Genomic DNA, 20866 nt, shown 5'->3' with positions numbered 1-20866 from the left:
ACTCCGGCGATGATGGGCTGTAAGGATGCGTCGCGTTGTTGTTCAGCGCGCATGTTGATCATGTCAGTCAAAGCCATCACGCAGGTCACCGGATCATGCGCAACAGGATCGGGAGGATTCACGGGGTGACGCGACGCGAGAGGCAGTCAGCGTCCTTGTGGTGGCCTCCAGTCTTGTAATGGAGACTAAATGAAAATTCCTGGAGCCGAAAAGCCCAGCAACCAAGCCGTCCCGTCAGGCCACGGAGGGAAGACAGCCAGCGGAGTGCGTGGGGGTCTGTGACGACCGAAAACGTGCGGCCGTACAAATATGGCCGGAACTTGGTGACAGCCCAAACTGAAGCCAAGCACTCCCGCTTGGTGATGGACTAATTTCTCTCGGCAGGTGACAGCAGGCGCCTGGCGTAAGCTATCACGCACTAGGTACCATTCTGGTGTTGGGCGAGAACAGCGCCGATGCCATAGCCGCTTGCGTCAGTGTGGACTTCGGTCGGTGCGCACGGATCAAAGTGGGTAAATATGGGATGGGTGGTCAGAAGCCTGATGAGAGCGGCGAACGCGTGAGCCTGCTCCGGTCCCCAAGAGAATGGCGTGTTATTCTTTAGATCTATCGAAGGCCGAGCAACGTCGGCGAAGTTTTTGACGAAACGGCGAAAGTAAGAACACAGGCCGACAAAGCAGCGCACGTCAGATGCAGGATGTGGGAAACTGCGTACGGGGAAACTGCGTACAGGGAAACTGCGTACGGCGCGAACTTTTTCCGGATCTAGTCGGACACCGGATGCGTCAATGAGTTGTCGCAAGACGGTGACCTGACGGCACCCGAATTGACACTACGTGGAGTTCAGTTGAAGGCCGGCTTTTCGGAAGAGCTCAAGAATTGCAGCGAGTCGGGTAAGGTGGCTGCCGAACGTGGGAGAAAAAATAATAACGTCGTCAACGTAACAAAGACAGGTGGTCCATTTGTAGCCCTGCAGGAGAGAGTTCATCATACGTTCAAATGTCGCAGGAGCATTGCATAGGCCAAAGGGCATGACTTTGAACTGATATAAGCCATCTGGCGTGATGAAGGCCGTCTTCTCGCGGTCTATTTTATCAACTGAAATCTGCCAGTAGCCGGATCGAATATCGATGGACGAGAAGTATTTAGCTCCGTGCAAGCAGTCCAAGGCGTCATCGATGCGTGGTAGCGGGTAGACGTCTTTCCGCGTGATCTTGTTTAATGGCAATAATCGACGCATAAACGTCAGGTACGATCTTTCTTTTTCACAAGGACGACAGGCGAAGCCCAAGGGCTGCCTGATGGCTCGATGACAGAGCATTTGTCCAATTTTAATTGGATGACTCGACGTTCAGCATGCGATAGACCATAGGGACGCCGACGAGTAGGATTCGTATCTCCAGTGATTATACGGTGGTGAACAACAGATGATTGGCCTAATGGCCTGTCGCCGAAATCAATGATGTCACTGTACGATTATTCAAGCAGGAGTCGTATGTCCGTGGCCTGTGCAGAGGTGCGGTCAGGTGCAATCAGTTTCGCGAAGTCATCCGTTAAGGAACCAGAGCTGTCAGCTGCAATTGGCGCTAATAAGCCACTCTCGGCATTCAGACTCTCAATGTCAAATTCGCAACCACTAGAAACGCTGGTCAAGAACATGCCGGCCGGAAGCATTTGAGGGCAAAGGCTGAAATTAAGAAGTGGTAGAACGACGTCGTTATTAGTAACCGTGGCCAACGTATGAGGAACAGCAACGTTCCGGTTCGAAAGCACGTAGAGGATGGGGTGAAGCACATATTAACCGTCAGGAACCTGTGGTTGGGCGGTCAAAGTGACTTAAGTAACTGCCTCGGGTGATCGACGCACATCTTGAAGCGAGCACAAGTGCGGTGGGGTGGTACTCGGAGCATCGGCGAGTTGAGGCAGTTCTAACTGAGAAACGCCGGTCGCGCAGTCGATGAGAGCAGAATGAGTGGATAAAAAGTCCAATCCAACGATAGCGTCGTGAGGGCAGTTGTCGATTACAGCAAAGAGAACAGAAGTAGGGCCGCCGGCAATAATTAAACGCGCAGTACACATTCCAAGAACAACCAGCACGCCGCCGCCGGCCACACGAAGCATTCGGGCTGCTGCTGGGGTGAGGACCTTCTTTAACCATCTACGTAGGCTAACACTCATCACAGTTACGTGAGCTCCAGTGTCGACGAGGGCTTGGACAGGTACTCCGTCTATTTTTACGTCAATTACACTTCTCCTTGTGGGCACAGACAGAGGATTTGCTGCAGTAGTCGGCAATGCAGCACCACCTCCGAGAGCTGCATTTCGTAGTTTTCCGAAAGGGTGCGGCTAAAGGCCACAGGGGACCAAAGGCGACGTGGCTGCGGCGAAGGGGAAGACGGGCAACGTGTTTGTGTTGAACGAGACTGGTGTCCGCGCGGCGTTGGTTAGCGGCTGTACCACGTGTTCCAAGCAGAGTTGGCGGCGCTGTTAGACTCGGCGCTGGGCGAAACATTGCGGGTATTGCCATCAAAATGGCTCAGGTTGGTCGGCGTGCGAGGTGTTGAGGGCCACGAGTTGCGACAGTATCGGGCGATATGACCAATGCGGCGACAGGTAAAACATATCGGCTGGTCGTCCACAGTTCTCCGCTCAGTTGGGTTGCGATAACGTGGAGAGAAGCGTCGGGGTGGAGCGAAAATAGTAGAAGGGCGTTCGTTAGCTCTGGGATTGGCGACAGCACACGCACTGACTGTAAACCAATGTTTTCAAGTTCCTGGCGAACGATGGCTTGTACGAGGGGAACTGAAAATGTGGTAGCATCAGGGCTACTCGAACAGAAAGCTGCGGGCGCCATCGTATCCAGTGCACGTCTAACGATTCGCACTACGTCCTCTGAGGTCGACGCATGCTGCTCTGCGGGTTGATCTTGACACGTCGACGTTACGGCAGTATTGGGAAGTCTGGCGAATGTTGCAAGACGCGTCGGCTTTTGGCCTGCTCGAATTGTCGGCATTGGCACTCTTTAATGATTGCGTCAACTGTAGAGCAGCTGTTGCACTTCAGCAGATTAAACGCGTCGTCAGCAATGCCCTTAAGCATGTGCCCGACCTTCTCAGCTTCTGTCATGTAGTGATCGGCGTTACGACAAAGTGCCGGCACGTCCTGGACATGCGAGACATAGGACTCCGGGGGGGATTGGGCACGGTAGTTCAGTTCCTGCTTTGCGGCACATTTACAGCCGGCTTGTTTGCCAAACAACTCTGTCAATTTCTCTTTGCATTTGCCCCACCTGGTTATCTCTTCTTCGTGGTTTTCCTACCACAACTTTGCCGTGCCTTTTAGGTAGAACAACAGGTTAGCTAGCATAAGCGTGGAGTCCCATCTGTTCATTCCACTCACGCGTTCGCACATGGCCACCCACTCTTCAACGTCGGCGCCATCGGTCCCGCAGAAAGTTCCAGGATCCTTGGGTTGCACAACGGCGACTGAAGGTGACAGCGACGTAGCTGGCGACGGTGACGTTGGAAGCGGCAACGACGTTGATCCCGCGTGCTCACCGTCATTCATGGTACGGACGGTGATGCGACGTCCACTTCGGAGCTCCGTTTCCAGCCGTGGTACCTCGCACCTCTCACCAAGATGTTACGGGGATGTTTCAGAATAGCTAAGATGGCTGACCACCAGCAACACGCAGCAGCCAGCGTCTCCGATCTTCTTCCTCTCTCTTCTCTCTTCTCTTATCATTCCGTATAACATTATTATTATTATTATTATTATTATTATTATTATTATTATTAGTAGTAGTAGTAGTAGTAGTAGTAGTAGTAGTAGTAGTAGTAGTATTATGCGTGCACAAGGCAACTGCTAACAAAACATCATTGTTCCCAGCATCATATTTCGTAGCCCCCCCTTTTTTGTTAAACAACTTGGATCACGTAATTAAGCTGGGACACACAGCTACGCGTAAGCCTCATTCAAGCTTCTTCTTTTCAAAGCAGTTACGGCCTGGCTGATTGCTTAATACCGCGGTTAGATGCGCACAGCAGCAGGTACATGTAAATAAAGAAACTCTCCCTTTTCTTAAGATATGTTCAGGCAAACACCACTTTTGTTCGACTGAACACGTAAGAGCATTACTGTGGCAGTGTGTTCACAGTTCACCTAAAATTTCGACTTGGTTTCCTAATATTTCTAGTGTAATAGTCAGCAATATGGAATGGCTTCTTAAAAAATTCATCAGCCCTTCCACACTGTGAAGACGGTCGAGCAGCGAAGCTGGGGTGCTTTTACCTCAATCGACTCATTTATTATTGCTATTATTATTATTATTATTATTATTATTATTATTATTATTATTATGTTGCGTGCACAAGGCAAATGCTAACAAAACACGGTTGTTCCCAGCATCGTATCTCATATACCCTTTTAACCATGAAATGCTTTTATATGCCCTTGTCGGCGACCTTCAAGTGACCTTGAGCCAAAATCCGGAGCCTTTGTCCGTGCAAATTGCGAGAACCAAACGAGATCATCCGGGCAACCAGTCGAAACTAAGGAAAATTCGGTCTCTGGCCCCCTACCCTTTGTGCAGAACCGCATTGCATACGCTAGTTACTGCCCAAACAAGTTACAAAAATATTGCTTCCGAGTTTTTACTAGTGTTAGTTCCTAATATTACTCAAGCTGTAACTTCTATTACGATAAAATTTTATTTGTCATTTCTAATAGCTACGTTCAGAAGGCAGGTACAGTGCACCATACGTACACTTCATTGTCATCTTTTGGCGCTGAGCGCTTTGAACGCCAGTGGTCCGTGTGCTCCGCAACGCGAGTTCTGCGTCGCCTCGACAGATGGCGCCATGGGCCTTTGGGCGGTGTTCTTCTAGCTGGGCAGTGTGTCTCCGTGGCGTATTTCGCCGTGCGGGCTTCAGCCGGTTCTCTTAGTCCACATGGACCAGTGTGGCGTGGGGCGGGGCGGTTGGGTGTGCCGTGGCGACCGCGCACTAGAGCCATTTTGAGACTGTGGCTAGGATCAAACCAATCTGCTTTGCCGGTTGCCATTGCATGCTCTGCTTTTGATGATGCGAGAGTGAGCATTTTTTTTTAACAGCTTGGCGCTGTCAGCTGGGACACACGGTATATATTCAAGGGGCTGGAAAAAATCTAGCCGTCTGAGCACCTAGGAGGCTACGAGTATATAGGAAGCATGGGCACTTAATTAAATGTTAACTAGACTACAGCGGCAATCCATGTGCAACAGTTGTATGAACTTGGGCGCTTTTCATGACTCTAGGCGTAGGCAACGCAGCGGAAACTCACAGCAAGAGAGACAGGTGTTGCCCTAACTTTCAAGGACTTGATATTAGTTTTGCGGCATATGATAGTCAGGTGATGCGTAAAACATCCACGCACCACGCTACTAGAAATTCCATGTTGCTGATACTAGGGGTGTGTTCCAATTCTGGCCAGCATCGGGGACAGTCTACGTAGGCAGCCGAGACAGCCGAGTAATGGAACGCGTTTGGAGACGATGCGTACGGAAGCCGCGACGTAGCGCCACCTTGCCGCGACAAAATAATGTTGATGAAAGCACATGTTATCACTGTGTTTTAAGTTTGTGCGTCTGCGAACACCTAAAACACGACGTGACATACATTAAGAGCATAGGAAAGCGTGTCTATGTTTTCTTTCATTCGCGGGTTTTCATGCTTGCAAAAATACTTTTATGTAGGAAGTATTGAGCAACAGAAACTATACGGAGAGTTTTTCATGTTGCTGTAAATTTTCTCATTGACACTATTCATCTAAAATATTTGAGAAGTTGATTAATAACTAGGACTAATTATACAATTAGGGGGAATGCAAAAAATAACATGAGTATCTCCAACCGACGGCAAACAACCTTACCTTGATTCTGTCCAGCTAGGTGGTATTTGCATATTTTTAATGTTTGGCTCAAGTTACGTGGGACACCCTCTATGTATAAAAACTTCAAGTATGCAGCGCCTGTCCCGAAAAAGTGTTTCGCGTGACTTTTTTTTTTTTTTTTAGTGTTCAACGTGCTTCTCTCCTTAGCTACCGTGTTTTTTTGCTGGCAGGCGTAAAGAGCATTTACTGGGAACTCAATTTTTGAGACTGCGTCATTGTTTAAATTATTGTGTTGGTGTCGACACCTCTTAACGGTACAGTTGACTGCATTCAGCATAACAGCTCGTTCAAGTGCACGGTTATACTGAGTTCTTTCTTCATTAAGTCGAAATGAGGGAATTTGTTTCTTCTTTTCCGCTTTTAAGGACAGCCAAGTGGTGAAGTATCAGTGCGACTGGTTCAATACGCCAATTTGACAACCTTAGGAAACAGCCTCTCTGCTGTCGCCAGGATGAAAAGAGCGAAACGTCATCACGGGCTAACTGAACTTGGGAACAGTTTCACTGAAAGCTAATTTATGGCTTATGGACGCTCCTGCACAGGTGCTTGCCGGGAGGGTAATCACCATACGGCCCGAGGGGCAATAACCGTTGCGCGTCGTTGGAGGCAACCATTAGAGCTGCGACGGCCGACCTGACCAGAGCTCAAGGTCAACGCAGGCACGCACGGGAGCGAGGAGCCCATTCGTTTCTTGCACGCACACATGGCCGGCGTGGCAAGTGTGCTGCCATCTCGCGTGGAGGATTTCCTCTTCGTGTCAATCGCTGTCTAAGCAAGAGGCGAACGTTAATTTTGACGCAATAGGTTCTTTCATTTGAAAACATTGGTCGGGTCTCAATGCATGCCACAATTTTCTAAATACTCTGAGAACTGATTAGCTGTAGCGTCACTTTCTGGATGTCAGATGTCCACCTGCTAGCACACCGCAATCGTACTAATCACACAAGTTATGAAATTCATGGTTGTTACTGAGATTGTAGATCAAAAATTGTAAAAATGTTCCATGTGCGTCATTTTCAGCTGTTTCCACACAATATTTAAAGATGCAAAAGCGCAATTCCCTTTTACTAGTTGGTCTAATCTTTTTTTCTGGGTAATGTACCAAGTTTCATTCAAACTGGTGCTTTATTGATTGGCGCTTTTTGGTCAAACAACGCGCTCACATGGAAGGTGTTTAGTGGCAACCTCGAGTTATCAAGGCCAACTGACCTCGCAAGACTCGGACACGCGGAACGGCAGTGCTGTGCAGCAAAGCCCAAGGCAACAAATATGTCGCGAAGATTCGGGCAAAAAGCGGCTCCGTACAAATTGTCACCGACATCAGCAAGGATGGTTATGGGAGCAACGATAGAAGCGCGGCTATGTTTGGAGACAACAAACATCGTAAAAGAAAAAAGCGTTTTTTAATTAAAGCGAGACACGGATTCTTGAATATGCATGTGCTATCTTTGACCCTTACCAAACTAATCTCACTAAAGCCCTTGAAAGCGTTCAAAACCGTGCTACTAGATTTATTCTTTCAGATTACTCATATCACACTAGCGTTTCATCACTAAAATCTAAACTAGACCTATCGCCTCTTGCCTCTCGTCGTCGCATCTCTCGCCTATGCCTCTATCACAGGTTTTTTTATTCCATACCTCGTGACAGCCAGCCAGCTGGCTCATCGTGTTCGTCGAACAGGCCATCCGAACTCCGTAATCCCACCACAAGCCCGCACCACTACGTTCCTGCAGTCATTCTTCGTCCGTACCGCCCGAGACTGGAATGGCCTTCCCAGACAAACTGCACTCTTCCGCGATACAGCACGCTTTAGATCTGCCATTGCGTGTTCCGACTCATCTTTCTAATTTCCACATCATCAATCCCGCCTTTTACATGCCCACCCCTCATGTAATGTCCTATTTTGGACCCTTGAGGTATTAATGAATAAATAAATAAATATGCGTGACGAGTAAAGAAAAGGCAATTTTATTTTAGCATTATCAATAAATACCTTTTTTCGGCTCCATCGTAATAGCTCTGCAAGTGTTCAGAAAAGCTCACCTGTCACAACACGGGCTCCTAACAAGTTGTGCCCTTTTGCTTCTCGACGCGTGCATGAATTTGGTGATGCGGGTATAGCTTCGTCCTTTCTCAACCAGCCGAAAGTGGTGAGTTGCGACCGCCAGGCAATTGCTTTTCAGTAAAACTTCTGTAGGGGCGAGTTGGCACGTGTCCAGTAAAAGAGAATAGCGCAAACCAGGACGATCGCAAAATGAGAGCGCTTCTGTGTGTGTCCCTCTCATATTGTGGTAGTCCTGGTTTGCGCTATTACAGAGTTTTAGAATAGAGCCCCAATAGTTTGGCGCCTCAAAGAGCTTTGCAGGTGTTAGCGTTGGGGCACGCAGGAGTGAAGAGATTTAGAATAGGGCTTTGAGTTTGCGGATAGCGTCCTGCGCTGACAGCGCCACTACGGCGTCAAAGAAAATCTATTAGAAATAATTAAATAAAACTTACCATTTTATGATAGGAATAGTAACTTTGACTTGCCTGCTTTGGCGTTTGATTACAATTTAGAGGTTATTCTGTAAGGAGCAAACAATTAGTTGCGCTTAGTTTTGAGCAAACCAACTTTACGTGCCTTCACCAACCAATCTAAGCCGTTTTAGGCCTAGGAGCCATAATGTCCACAATCGAATTCGGAATCGGCGGCGTCTAATGAATCAATCTTCATAACACACGCTAGTTGAGAGAAAGCGATAAAATCAGTCACTTCTCCTAGCTTACGAACTTCACGCGTTACCACGAATCGAACCCAGTTTGGTGCTAGGTTGGAGCCGTCGCTTCGATGGGTGCCGCCATGTTTCTTACGCAAATCTTCTGGGTCAACTTTTGGGGCTACCGGTGAATCAGTGAAATAGCGTGCCCAATGCAAAACCCAAACGCACTTGGCGTCTCGCCCATGCGCAGTGGCTATTTCTTTGGGGCCCGAAAACATTTGGGGCCGCTATTCTAAAAATGTCTATTCTCTTTTACTGGACAGATAATTGCTTACTTTAGTTATTTTCGTGTGACTGCGCATGCCAACGGGCTTGGTGTCCGACGATAGAACCAGCACTCTGCACCTAAAATATTCGTCGTGCTCCAATGGCGAAGCATTTAAATATACAGCTATCAATGGCAGACCACCAATACAAATTTCGCGCCTTCGAGAACAAAATGACGTCACTATTGTTTTTAACGGATATGTCGCCACATTGTCTTTTTTTCCTCCGGAAGTGTTCTATCCTCGTACAGATGGCGCTAAGCCCCATGAACCGCTGAGGAAGGAAGCAAATGCAAATTGAATCACGTGTCAAAAGCGTGATAGTTGGGAACTCTGGATCAATTAACGTGCCCCCAATGCACGAGGGTTCTCGCCCCCATCGAAAGGCGGCGGCGATTTGTTGTCGCAACATCGTGCTCAGCATACAGCACTATTGCCGCTAAGCCATTTCGGCGGTTGTACCAAACAGTTACTAGAAGCTCGACGCCTGCTTGCATAGCCATGACCGTGGTATACCGAGTTTTGACGTTTGGTATTTCTAGTTGGACATCCGCATCATCGTTATTGGGCATTCTTCGCAAATTCACCCAATCCCACTGTCGCAATCCCGGTTACCTTCTGCAGAGACTCTCGTCGACAAGTTGCTCTTTGACTGCGTACACATTCTTGTTGGCTGGCTTGTGCTTCTCCGCTCTTTACTGCTTCTTCACTCTTTTAAATAGCAGTTGTGCTCCTCTTGTTGGTACGTTTTGATAGCTGAGGCTTTTCTGTGTAATGTGCTTGACAGCCATTGCGATGGCGAAACCATGCAGGTGTCTGGGCCGAGTATTACGGCAAGCTGATCGGGCGCCTGGAGACGCTGCAGCACGCAGTGTCCGGGACTGTGTACGCGGCCAGTGAGGACAGCTTCTACCTGGTGGACTTCACATACGATGGCAACGGACCAGGTCAGTCGCGCGGACTCATCCAGTGTCTGCTGCAAGTCTTGTTGCCAACAATAAATGAACACGCGCACACATAAACTGGTGTATTAGTGGTCCTGTTTATAGCCAACTTAGGACGTGCAAAGATGTAAACAGGCATCAGCAATAGTCATCGCTGTGACAAAATTCCTCCCTGCTCACACGCGCCGATAGGGTGTGAACTTGAGGTGGTTGGTGTGGCGTCGATAGGAGCTGCTTTAACTGTGTGGGCGCAGGAGAGAGCTGATTTACCAAAGCATGACACGCGGGCGCCCAAAACAACTCTCACATCTACAGGTCCCAAGCTGTTTCTATACTGTTAATCAGGGTGTAGAACCGAACCTGAACAGAAAACCTTACCCGAATCAAGATTTGGGTCCGTACAGAACTCGAACCGATATTCATGGAATGTGCCTGAACCAAATCTAAACCGAAAAAAATAGCGGTTGCCATTTCGGCACGAAACGGTTCAAGCATATTGGGCGTCAACTGGTGCTGACTGACACGCGATTTTTCGGAAGGAATACTGCTGTAATCCTGTAACTCCACTAGCAGAATGTTTATAGACTCACGAGTTTAGACTTACCTGCTTACTACGGCCACCTGCTTGCACTTCTCAAATTGTCTGTGCCAGTTGTGCATCAGGGCCAAAATGTTGCCGCAGAAGCTCCGCAACGTCGCCGTTGGAGCTCACAATGTTAAAGCATTTGCGGGGTAACGTCGTTTGCGTAAGGTCGTTAGGTCAGTTCGTTCCTATAACTGTCTGTACCGGGATATACGGAGGTCATTGAGAAGGGAAAATATGAATATCAGCGACTTGAGCTGCATGTCCTAATTATTCGAGGTATAACACTGGGATCGCTAATGAGCACTGTCACTTTCTCAGCGCGCGGTAGCCTCCCCTGAAAACAAGGCGCGATATCGTTCCTGTGGCGTAACATGGAGAAGAGTGTTATCTTCGTCGGCTGAGGTAGACAGTTTGGCGAGCAGTTTTCTGTGTCCGCAGACGCTTTCTTCTGGGCCGGCAGCAATCCCGAGCCAGACAGCATGGGCGAAATCCTGGCGGACGAGAATGGCATGTGAGTATGCGAGTGAAGAGCACCCGTCCGGTCCTTGCAATTGAGACAGGCGGCTGGTTTAGCAGCATAGCCACACCGCACGGCAGCAATGCAACAAAAGTGAAACAAAAAAGGCACCAATGCCGATGAACCTTGAAGCTTGATGTTGCATAATGTAAGCAGTGCTGCGCATAATGTTGCCGACAGCGTTGTGCTATGATATTCTACATAAATAAGCTTCGTTAGTTGCTTCAACACATTTCCGCAAATTTCCAAAGCCACACGCATATACGATAAAGACTATGCTTAGTTATCTTTACGTGCAAAAAGATGCATTGGGAGGTCAAATTCTGACGAGTATTTCTTTTTTCTCTCTTGTTGTCCAAATAAACTTCAAACAAGGAGAATGATGACTGTCCGCTTACATACGCGTCGCATGCCTCCATCGCCAAAAAATTCAACGTGTACAGAATAGTTGTTTTTGTACGTAACGGCCCCAATTTTAGTACCGGGTGTTTGAGCGTACAATTTCAAACTTTCTTCAGATTGCCTGTGGCCAGATAGCGCAATTCTAGTCCACAAGCTGGTTTACTCGAAGAGGTGCACATTACTTGCTCAAGAAATGGAACTGCGTAATTGACTAATTAACAAAAATTCGCTAATTCAGTTTTTTAACTAATTACCTTATGGCACTTGTTACAATTTGCAAATTATAGCCGGGGTGTTCGGAAGGCGGATCCACTTGGAACGAATTGTGAGAATGACACTAGTTTCGAGATATAAATTACCGAACTTTGCGGAGAAATGCACTGGCGTCCCAGATATTTTGGGCTTGAATGCATCAAACGACATTTTGTTCAGAAATTCAGACAGTGCATTTTTACAAGTTTGATGGCGCATATCTTGTTAAATGGTGTCATCCACGCAATTCTTCTCAAGTGGATAGGCCTTGCAGTCTCAACCGCTAAAATTTATAAATTGGTATATGTGCCATAGCGTAATTAGTTGAAAACTCAGCTGGTGAATTTCTTTTAATTAGTCAATGATGCATCTTAATTTTTTGTGCAAGTAATGTCCACCTCTTCAGGTAGACCAGCGCGTATTAGCTGGTCTACTTGTAGAGGTAGACATTACTTGCACAATAGATTCAAGACCTCTGGACTAGAATTGTGCTATTTGCCACAGTCAATGTTAAAAATTTTTTGAAGTGTTCCCTGAGACACCCTGTTAGTGTGCACATAGGCAACGAAGTCGCAATAGCACACGTCTGCTCATCACGTATGCAGGCGGCAGCCGCTCAGGGGCTACAACCACGAGACCTTGCTCCTGAAGCTGGACAAGTCGATCCGAAACTACCAATACCTGGCCGTGTACTGCCGACGATACTCGGTGAGATGAATATCCATGGCCAAAAGTTGAGAGATGCGCTTTTTCAAGGTGACGAATGGAAGTCACAATATCAATATGATGGTGCCTTTCAGTATGACAGCACCTCGCGACGTAAACAACGGGCAAGCTCTTAGGTATGTTAAGCCCAAACAGTTTCCATAAGGTTGTGCCGTGCATGGCTTTTCCAACGCTCTTCTTTTCAGCGATTTCCGATGCACCCTTTTGCTGCGTGGTCATTAGACGAAAGCAGCGCTACAAGGTGGGCCTTCGGCAAGTGCAGAATACTCTGCGAACGCGCACAATCACTGCAAATTGCAGTGGTTCAACGGTCGAGATGGCCAAGTTGAAATGCGCTCGCGTGCCCGCGAGAAATTGATAAGGCCATAAGGCCATGATATGCCGCTTGTGGATGCACGCGTTCGTGGCGTGATACTTTCTGTAGGCGCTCCTCTATTCGAATTCTGACGTCGGACGGTTTCAACAATGTTTTACTAGTAATGGCTCAGTATTTTGTTGAAGATGTCGAGTTTACAACGTCACGAAACCGTTTCAAGACAGAAGGATGAGGCAGACCCATGTTTATTTTCACTGAATAAATTCAAGCTGCGTCTTGTTGTTCATTAAAAATCAGTTTTTATTTAACAATGTTTGTCAATGTGTTTGTTCACGCCTCACCTAGTCGCGCTTCAATCGCTGCCCCCTTGCTGGTGTCGGTGACCATTGACCGCCTTTCATCCGAACTTTTGAAACCCATTGGCATCGACCTTGTGTGCTGTGCGCGCTGGCGCCAATAGACGATGCCTCATTCCGTTTCTCGGAGACACAAATCCTGGCCATGAAGCTGTTCTGTATACAGCAGACGACGGAAGCGACAGATGCATTTGTTAAGTTTCTTAAGCAAAACGCCAAGTTCGCGTCACGTTACGGAAGCGAAACGGAGTCATCAGCGCCGTTTTTTACGCGTTGTGCCTGCGTCACACCTCGAACAAGATGTCAGGATGTCCAGAATAGAGCCCCGGGTTCCCACTAGAAGGTAATTGAGTGGCCATTCCTCTGCGCAAGAATGAATACCTGTACGACGGCTAATGCTAACACACAAAACTGGCCTCTTATTGAGAAAAAATAAACGGCTTGCAGTGCTCATCTTGCGTCAGAAAGTACAGTCCATTTACTTGGTGTCAGGCAGGAGACCAAGCGGACAGCTTCCCGTATTGCAACAAGTGCTGCAGCTGTTGAAGACGACTTGTGATCCAATTTATATTGGCCTTAGGTGCCCAGCTGAAGGATCACCACAGGTGGGGTCCAGCCGCATGAGGTCATGGATCCGTCTTGGTTCTGTGTTCACAGAGCCATGGTATAGCGCAGAAAAGTGGGCCATATTGATTTGCTTAAATCAGCGGAACGTTTGCGATGGAATGACTGATTGATATGATAAATGACTGCGATAGAATGACGAACAGGGAACACCGTTAAAAATAAATTAGGGGGTTTTACGTGCTAAAACCACAATCTGATTATGACGCACACACTAGCGGGGACTCCGGTTTAATTTTGTCCACCTGGGGTTCTTTAACATGCACCTAAATCAAAGCACACGGGTGTCCTCGTATTTCGGCCCCATCAAAACGCGATGGCCGTGGCCGGGATTTGATCCAGCGACCTCGTGTTTAGCAGCGCACCACCAAAGCCACTAAGCAATTACGGCGGGTGGGGAGGAACGACTCTGATGGATCGATAAACGGTATTATTACGCATGACGACAATGGGATAACGCTACTTAACTGATGACGATTTTCAAACGACGGCATGACAATAACGGCATGACGGCGACTGTGACGACTATGGCTCACGATGATGCCACGAGGAGAGTCGGAGGTCTAAGTTACAATGACGACGATGGAACGACGTCATCACGACGACGGTATGACAGCGGATGCATGACGATTGTGTGACGACGAAGGCATGGCAACGGCATGAGGACAACGGGATGACGACGAGTGTATGATGGCAATGGCGTGAACACGACTGTATCATGAAACCTGTATGGTGACGTTGTCGTGACAGCGACGGCACAGCGAGAGCCGAATGACGAATATGGAGTGAAAACGATGGCACGACCATGACGGCGTGGCGACGTCAGTCTCACAACGAATGCATGATAGCGTCTCTCTGATGATACCGGCAGGACAAGGGCGGATTGATCACGACTGAATGACGACAATATGATTAAATTGGAATGACGAAAAAAGATTGACGTCGATGGAAAAATGAAGAAAGATTGGCGTTGATGGAAATACGAAGGCGGTATGACGACGGCATTACGATATGGCGACGATATGGCGACGACTATATGACGACGTTGGCGTGACGACTACTACTTTACGAGAGTGGGGTGACAAAGCCGAAATGATGACGATGCAACGCCCAGAATGGCATCACGACCACCAACGTAAAATTAGTGGCCGAAGCAGTTCGGAAACTTGGACCGCAATGTAAGAGTAGCAGGCGTGACGACGGCGGCATGACGAAAGTCAGGTCACGAAGCTGGAATGACGACGATTTAATAAGCACGACCTCATCCTCATGTAGAATATATTGCGCAGTAAGAACAAAGTACAGTTCGAGAAACGAAAAGCGCTGACTTTCAAGTAAGGTTTTATTGCGTACCCCGAGCATATATATACACCCCTCTGAATCTGCAAATGAAAAGAGCCGACTGAGGGGAATTGAAGGTACACTACGATGTGCCGTCTGCGGAAAGTGAAGCTCTTTGATAAAGCCACAAAAGGCATACTGACGCATATTCTCCAGCCCTTGCTATTTTGGTAGCTTCTATGATTTCACTTTTCAGGCTGTTGCGGTGGCGATCGCAAAAAGGATAGCAAGGTGGCACCGTGTCACATATTCTACAGTGAGGAGCCAGTTGGCCAATTGCGGCATTGTTGCCTACTTTATTGTTGTGCGGTAGTGCTCTTGCGAACGCGCATTCAAGCGTCTGTCGGTCTGACTTATCTATTATCTTCCACATGAGAGTGGAATTTTGTAAATAATGCCCCTTTTGCAGGGGTCGTAGGCATCTATGTGTTTGATAGTGCAGCCGCTTCCTCGTGGGGCAGCTAAGCTTGCCCAAACTCAAATGCTTATTTCGCGCCGTGAAGAACACTTATGTGCCGGAACGTTTCCCTAGATTCTTAAGATTACGAAATACTTCATGCAGGTAAGGAATCAGTGCTTCCACCAAATATTCAGTGCAGCTGCGGCCGTTTTCTGCACACACTTAAGCTGAAGGTGGTGTGACACACCGAGTCTCAAACTGTGTGCTGTGCAACGCGAATGGTCATTTGCTGTGTGGCTGCCCTGGAAGAGTGACAAAACTTTATCAATGATCTGACGCACCTCGACAGCCCACCGTTGTCGGAAAACATTATTTTAGGCCCTTGGCTAGAGGTTAAATCTAGCTTTCAGGTCCAATGTGCCCTTATTTTACTTTTTAGGAAACACCTATAATGATCCCCTCCTTTTTTTTCACGACGTTCTTTTTGTCCCGGCTCTTCTTTCCGTCTTTACTACCACTTTCCCTTCCCTTAGTACGGGGTAGCAAACCGGAGGCATTAACTCTAGTTAACCTCCCTGCCTTTCACTCATTTGCATATCTCTCTCTTAGGAAGTATGGGACTCCACTGTAAGCTTTGAGTAGACCTAATTGCTTCTTATGTGTTTTACATAATCCTTCTGTGGCCATCGTCGCCAATCGTGCTCCTCTTTCTTTCACTCTTCCCTTTCCCACAGCGAAGAGTAGCTGGCTATCGGAATGTGCCTCAGGCCGACCTCTCTGCATTTCGTATCATTAAACTTTTCTCTCTCTCTTCTCTGTTCATCGCTCATGCGTGATTCCACCTTCATTCTGCGATACAGCCCTCCGGCAACTGAGACTATCACATGCCTCAGTTGTTGTGTATCGCCACCGCAGCATCCTGACTAGAGAAATTGTAGAACCTACCGAGATAGCACGGGCTGGGAGTATGTGCATCAGTGTGCCTTCTGTGGCTTCAGCAAAGGAAGAGCTTGACTTGCTCGTGGCGCTACACAGCAGGCAACTGCTCCTGGTCGTCCTCTCGATTAAAACGCGCGGCAATGCTCGTTTTAATCGAGCTGTCGTGGTAGAGGGAACAGTGCCCTTCCTGCTACAAAGCGTCTCACAACGCTGGTGTGATCAATAGCTCCGCAACTGCTCGATTGTGTGCCAGATGAAGCCGACAAGAAAGCTTCCCACGCTCGAAAACTGCACCAAGCGTCCCAACGCGCTGACCGGCAGGCGAGAAATGTCTAAGGACCTCCAACGCTGCCTGATAAGGTTGCGCTCGTGGCCTAATGGTTAGAACATTAGGATTCTGTGCTAGAGGTCCTCTGTTCTAATCTGGCCGTCGGACATTCTTAATTATGTGTATGCATTTTTTATCTGGAACATCACCAGTGATGATGTTCGACCAGAGGTCTATATCCGGGATCGGCCCACCGAAAGTGGCTAGAAACATACCCGATACAGAAAAGTGGTGGTAACCCGCTAAGGAAGACTTAATCTTTAAAAGCTTACCTCGAGCTCACTTCTCACGTCAACACTTGTTCGAGGTTAGTGTCCTGGCCAATGAGCTAATGATCGGAATGCGTTTGTGACGGCTATTAAAGCCCCTAAATTACAGCACCGCGATGAACGCGGTCACACCGGTTTAACGGAAAAGATGAACGGACAATCTGGCTCTTTCTTAGCCATGTCTTGGTAAGAAGCATCGGTATCGGTAATGATATGTACATACAAGCAGGAGGGATTTCGACTGGGAAGAAGGCGCATCCTTTAGATGCGGCAGGTCATACGGAGCTATCAGCGTCTTGAGGCGACATAGCACTGTTGCGCATGCTCTCATGCAAGTTTAATGCATTCGTTCACGCATTATGAAATGAAATCGTAGTAGTGACAATTTTGACCCACATTGAACCTAACAACGTCTAGCTTAAAGCACATTTTTGGGGTGCTGAATAAACTGCACATGCACTGAGCACGCACGGCGGTGGGCCAGGTTTTTTTTTGCTTATCCGGTGTGTTCCGACTTATGTTCAGAATTTTGTTGAACTGGTTTAGTTTCACAGTTATTGGCCGCCGCTTCGCCTTTCCTTGAATTAGCAAAGTGCGCTCAATACTACTGGAGTTCGGCTAAATGTATATCGATGAGCAGAGTTATGGTGAACACGAGGGCGCATGGCCACGCTCCGCGGAACGCCAATGTAGCCAGCGTAGTAACGCATTCATCATCATCATCATTTTTAGTTTCACCGCTGAATACGAGGTGAAAAGGGGAGAGCCGGAAAAAAAGCCGAAATTTCTTCGGCTTGACAAAGCTCCGGTCGCCTAGACAGGCACAGTAGCGGCTGGTGTAGCAATACAATCATGCATAAAGTGTGGATATAACAGTATTTTAAACACAAATACATGCAGATACTTTCATGTTATAGAAACTAGTTATAATACATTTGTGTAAAATAACTCCCAGTATACAATTACAATCTGTTATCTTCCATATTACTATTTAACAGACTCAATCTCACATATCACAAGAATGCAAAAGCAATATATATACATACATACATGTACACACATATATACACACACACACACACATATATATATATATATATATATATATATATATATATATATACATATACATATACATACACATATACATACACATATGTATACATACACATACACACATAAATATAACAAATTTCATAGAAGTGTACAATAAACACAAGCTGCCACCAGGAAACGTTATTTTTTTTTTTTAGAAATTATTTTATATACCTGCAAATATATATGTGCATCTATGTTAAAAAAATAGAAAAAGAAAATCTGCATATAGGCTGCTGCTTTCGCGACAGACAGCCCGGTAACGAGGGCGTCATCACATCCTCGAATTTTAGAAACGCGAAGACGCCCTTTGCAGGCATCCATTTTACAACGCAAACGCTGCCACGTGGTCCAGGCACAATCACTGCAGCGGAAACCTGGATTCTAGGAATAATAGGTACAATTGTGAACGTATAGAAACAACGAGAGTACATTATAAGTTCTGCGGAACTGTTAGAGCAGTTAACAATACACATTTATAAGAATAAATCCTGTATTTTAGTTTTGTTTAGAGATAACGCATCAACATTTTGTTGGTTGAAATAGTTAAGTAGGGAAGGTAGTGTGTGTTTAAGGCGTTGACCGCCATAATTAGTACGTGAGAAAGGGATCTTCCACGGTGCCTGGCGACGATATGAATATGTGCTTCTCTTTTCTTGAAGCGAGCCAGCGCATTACAGCCGGCAGGCGTGGCTTCGTATCGTCTGCTATATTCGGGTGCCATAACTCGATGCGTTGAATTCCACTGACAGCAAAGTCGTAGCTGTGCATTGCATTTGTACGCTGTGTGTAAACGGCCTGCTTCACCGCCCGAGCCAAATGAACGACACGACTTGAGCGAACTGTTCCTCCTGAGGAAAAAAAAGCATTCCTTTCTATTCGCTAACAGATGAGATATAACGTGAGGAGCGAAATTGTGTTTTCCCCCCACGAAAAAGATTGGGGGCACTCATGCATGTTGCTGCAATCAGCGGTACTTTATTTGCTGTGCACACAGAGAAGTTCCACCTGTGGCATGCTGCTGAACGCGCCAGTCAGTTCAACGCAATGCAGGGCTTGCCTGAATATTGTAGGCTGTCGCAGACTTCAGGCATCAGTGCTTGGTCACGCTGCAGTGGTGCATCACGGAGCGTCACCACGCGCTCGCACGTTCAGGCTAACTCTGCTCATCGCTGCAAAAAGAGTTGAAATAAAAATCCAGCGCTTTCTTCTGAAATGCCTGCCACGTTTCGTTTTCAGAATCGCCGAGCCCAAGAAAAAGGGCATTATTTCCAAGGTTTTCTCTGCAGATCCGGTTACTCGTATCGACGCTTGTACGTTTCAGGGCTACGATATCACTCCTAATATCCCCTGCTTCGCTTTCGTCCGCGTTACAAGTACATCCCAACTTCTGTATTCTAGAGCGGTTATGCGGTTACCAAGTGTTATTAGTCGTTTATCTTGGGTAGCTAGGGTTTCTTCAATTTTTCTAAATTTTCCAACAGTGCATCTATCGCGGTTGGCCTAATTGGTCCTGATGTTAGCTCAACCGGATCATGAAGGCATCAGCTGGCAGTGCAATACAAGGGCATCATAGCGGACTCTAACGACACTCGATGTCGTATGGGCAAGACACCACGAGCAGGCACCAACCAATTACTGCTTCTTGGCGCAAATAACGAAAGTAAGCCAAGGAGTCATCATGCTGCCACTTGCGCTGTCGTGCCCAGGCCAGTTGACGCACTGTCGCCCATCAAATACCGCGCAATGTGGCTGCGTGACCGCTGACATCGATGAAGTCGTAGATCGCGAGACGCTGTCCGGAATCCATGCTGAAGCTTGGTGAATCAGTAGGGACGGTTCGCCATAAAAACAGGCAGCTCCGTCTTGCAGAAGAACAATATGCCGGTGGGTCAATCCAGTATTTACAAATTCTAGCAGCTGAGAGTGCGTATCTGCTTGAAAAGAATATTGTGGACGACACCATTTACGAGATATCATCCGTCAACTTGCGTTAAGAATACACTGTTGTTCCACTTACTTCCTTAAAAAAAACGTCGTTTTATGCACTTCAGCGCAAAAGTAAATGGAACGCCAATACTACGCAAGGTTGGAAAATTAATGTCTAAAAACTAGAGTCATCCTCAGAATTCGTTCTTAGTGGATCCGCCTTGCTAACTCCCCGGCTAGAATTTGCGCATTGCAATATGTGCCATAAAGTAATTAGTTAACAACGTAGTTAGTCAATTTGTGTTAATTAGTCGACTGTGTATTTAAATTTTTTGAGTAAGTGATGTCCGCCTCTTCGAGTAGACCGGGTGATCGATTCGAATTGTGTTTTCTGCCACAGGCAATTTTCAAAATTTCAAAAAATATCCCGCGACTTTGTGCTTAGTAGCTCAGCGCCGTAGCCTCTACGCAACTACGTCGGCTCAAAGGTAACGGAGCTTTCTATCTATGTGAGCATCGCGCTCGATTTGAACGTTTTACTATATTTCTATTTCTCAGCTTTCGATTAGTGCATCTGCTAATTATTATCAGTCCATGTACACTTGTGATGCGTTTTCTTCGACCATTGAGGTGTGCCACGTTTTCGCCTTATTTCTTGCTTTTCAGAGCGCAGCTGTTAGGCGCCCGTTCTTGCGGCCAGCGTAGGCGCCTTCAGCGTAGCCGAGCGAACGAGCACAGCGAAGGATGAAAAAGCGTTCGTGAAAGACGGCGATGGGGACGCGGGGAGGAAAGCGGAGGAGGAGCGTGAGGCGTGACAAGCGTAGTTCTGCACAAGGCGCCACAGCAGCGCGCGCCTTCTGTTCGCCGCTGATGACGCCATTGCGAT

At 47.3% G+C, this 20866-nt stretch overlaps 1 protein-coding gene across 1 annotated transcript in view; it reads left to right on the top strand.

The window, feature by feature from the left end:
• LOC142565934 (protein Skeletor, isoforms B/C-like) overlaps window positions 1–20866 on the top strand; it is a 325890-nt gene that overhangs the window by 60322 nt on the left and 244702 nt on the right. The window contains exons 2-4 of the mRNA XM_075676557.1: window positions 9769–9903; window positions 10925–10997; window positions 12263–12365. Of these exons, the coding sequence (XP_075532672.1) occupies window positions 9769–9903; window positions 10925–10997; window positions 12263–12365 (311 nt within the window). The remainder of the gene's footprint in view (window positions 1–9768; window positions 9904–10924; window positions 10998–12262; window positions 12366–20866) is intronic.

The sequence above is a fragment of the Dermacentor variabilis genome, unplaced genomic scaffold (assembly GCF_050947875.1).
Source record: "Dermacentor variabilis isolate Ectoservices unplaced genomic scaffold, ASM5094787v1 scaffold_12, whole genome shotgun sequence".
In the NCBI taxonomy this organism is placed as follows: Eukaryota; Metazoa; Arthropoda; class Arachnida; order Ixodida; family Ixodidae; genus Dermacentor; species Dermacentor variabilis.
The sequence above is the reverse complement of the archived record's forward strand: the minus strand, read 5'-3'. Positions and strand labels throughout refer to the sequence as shown.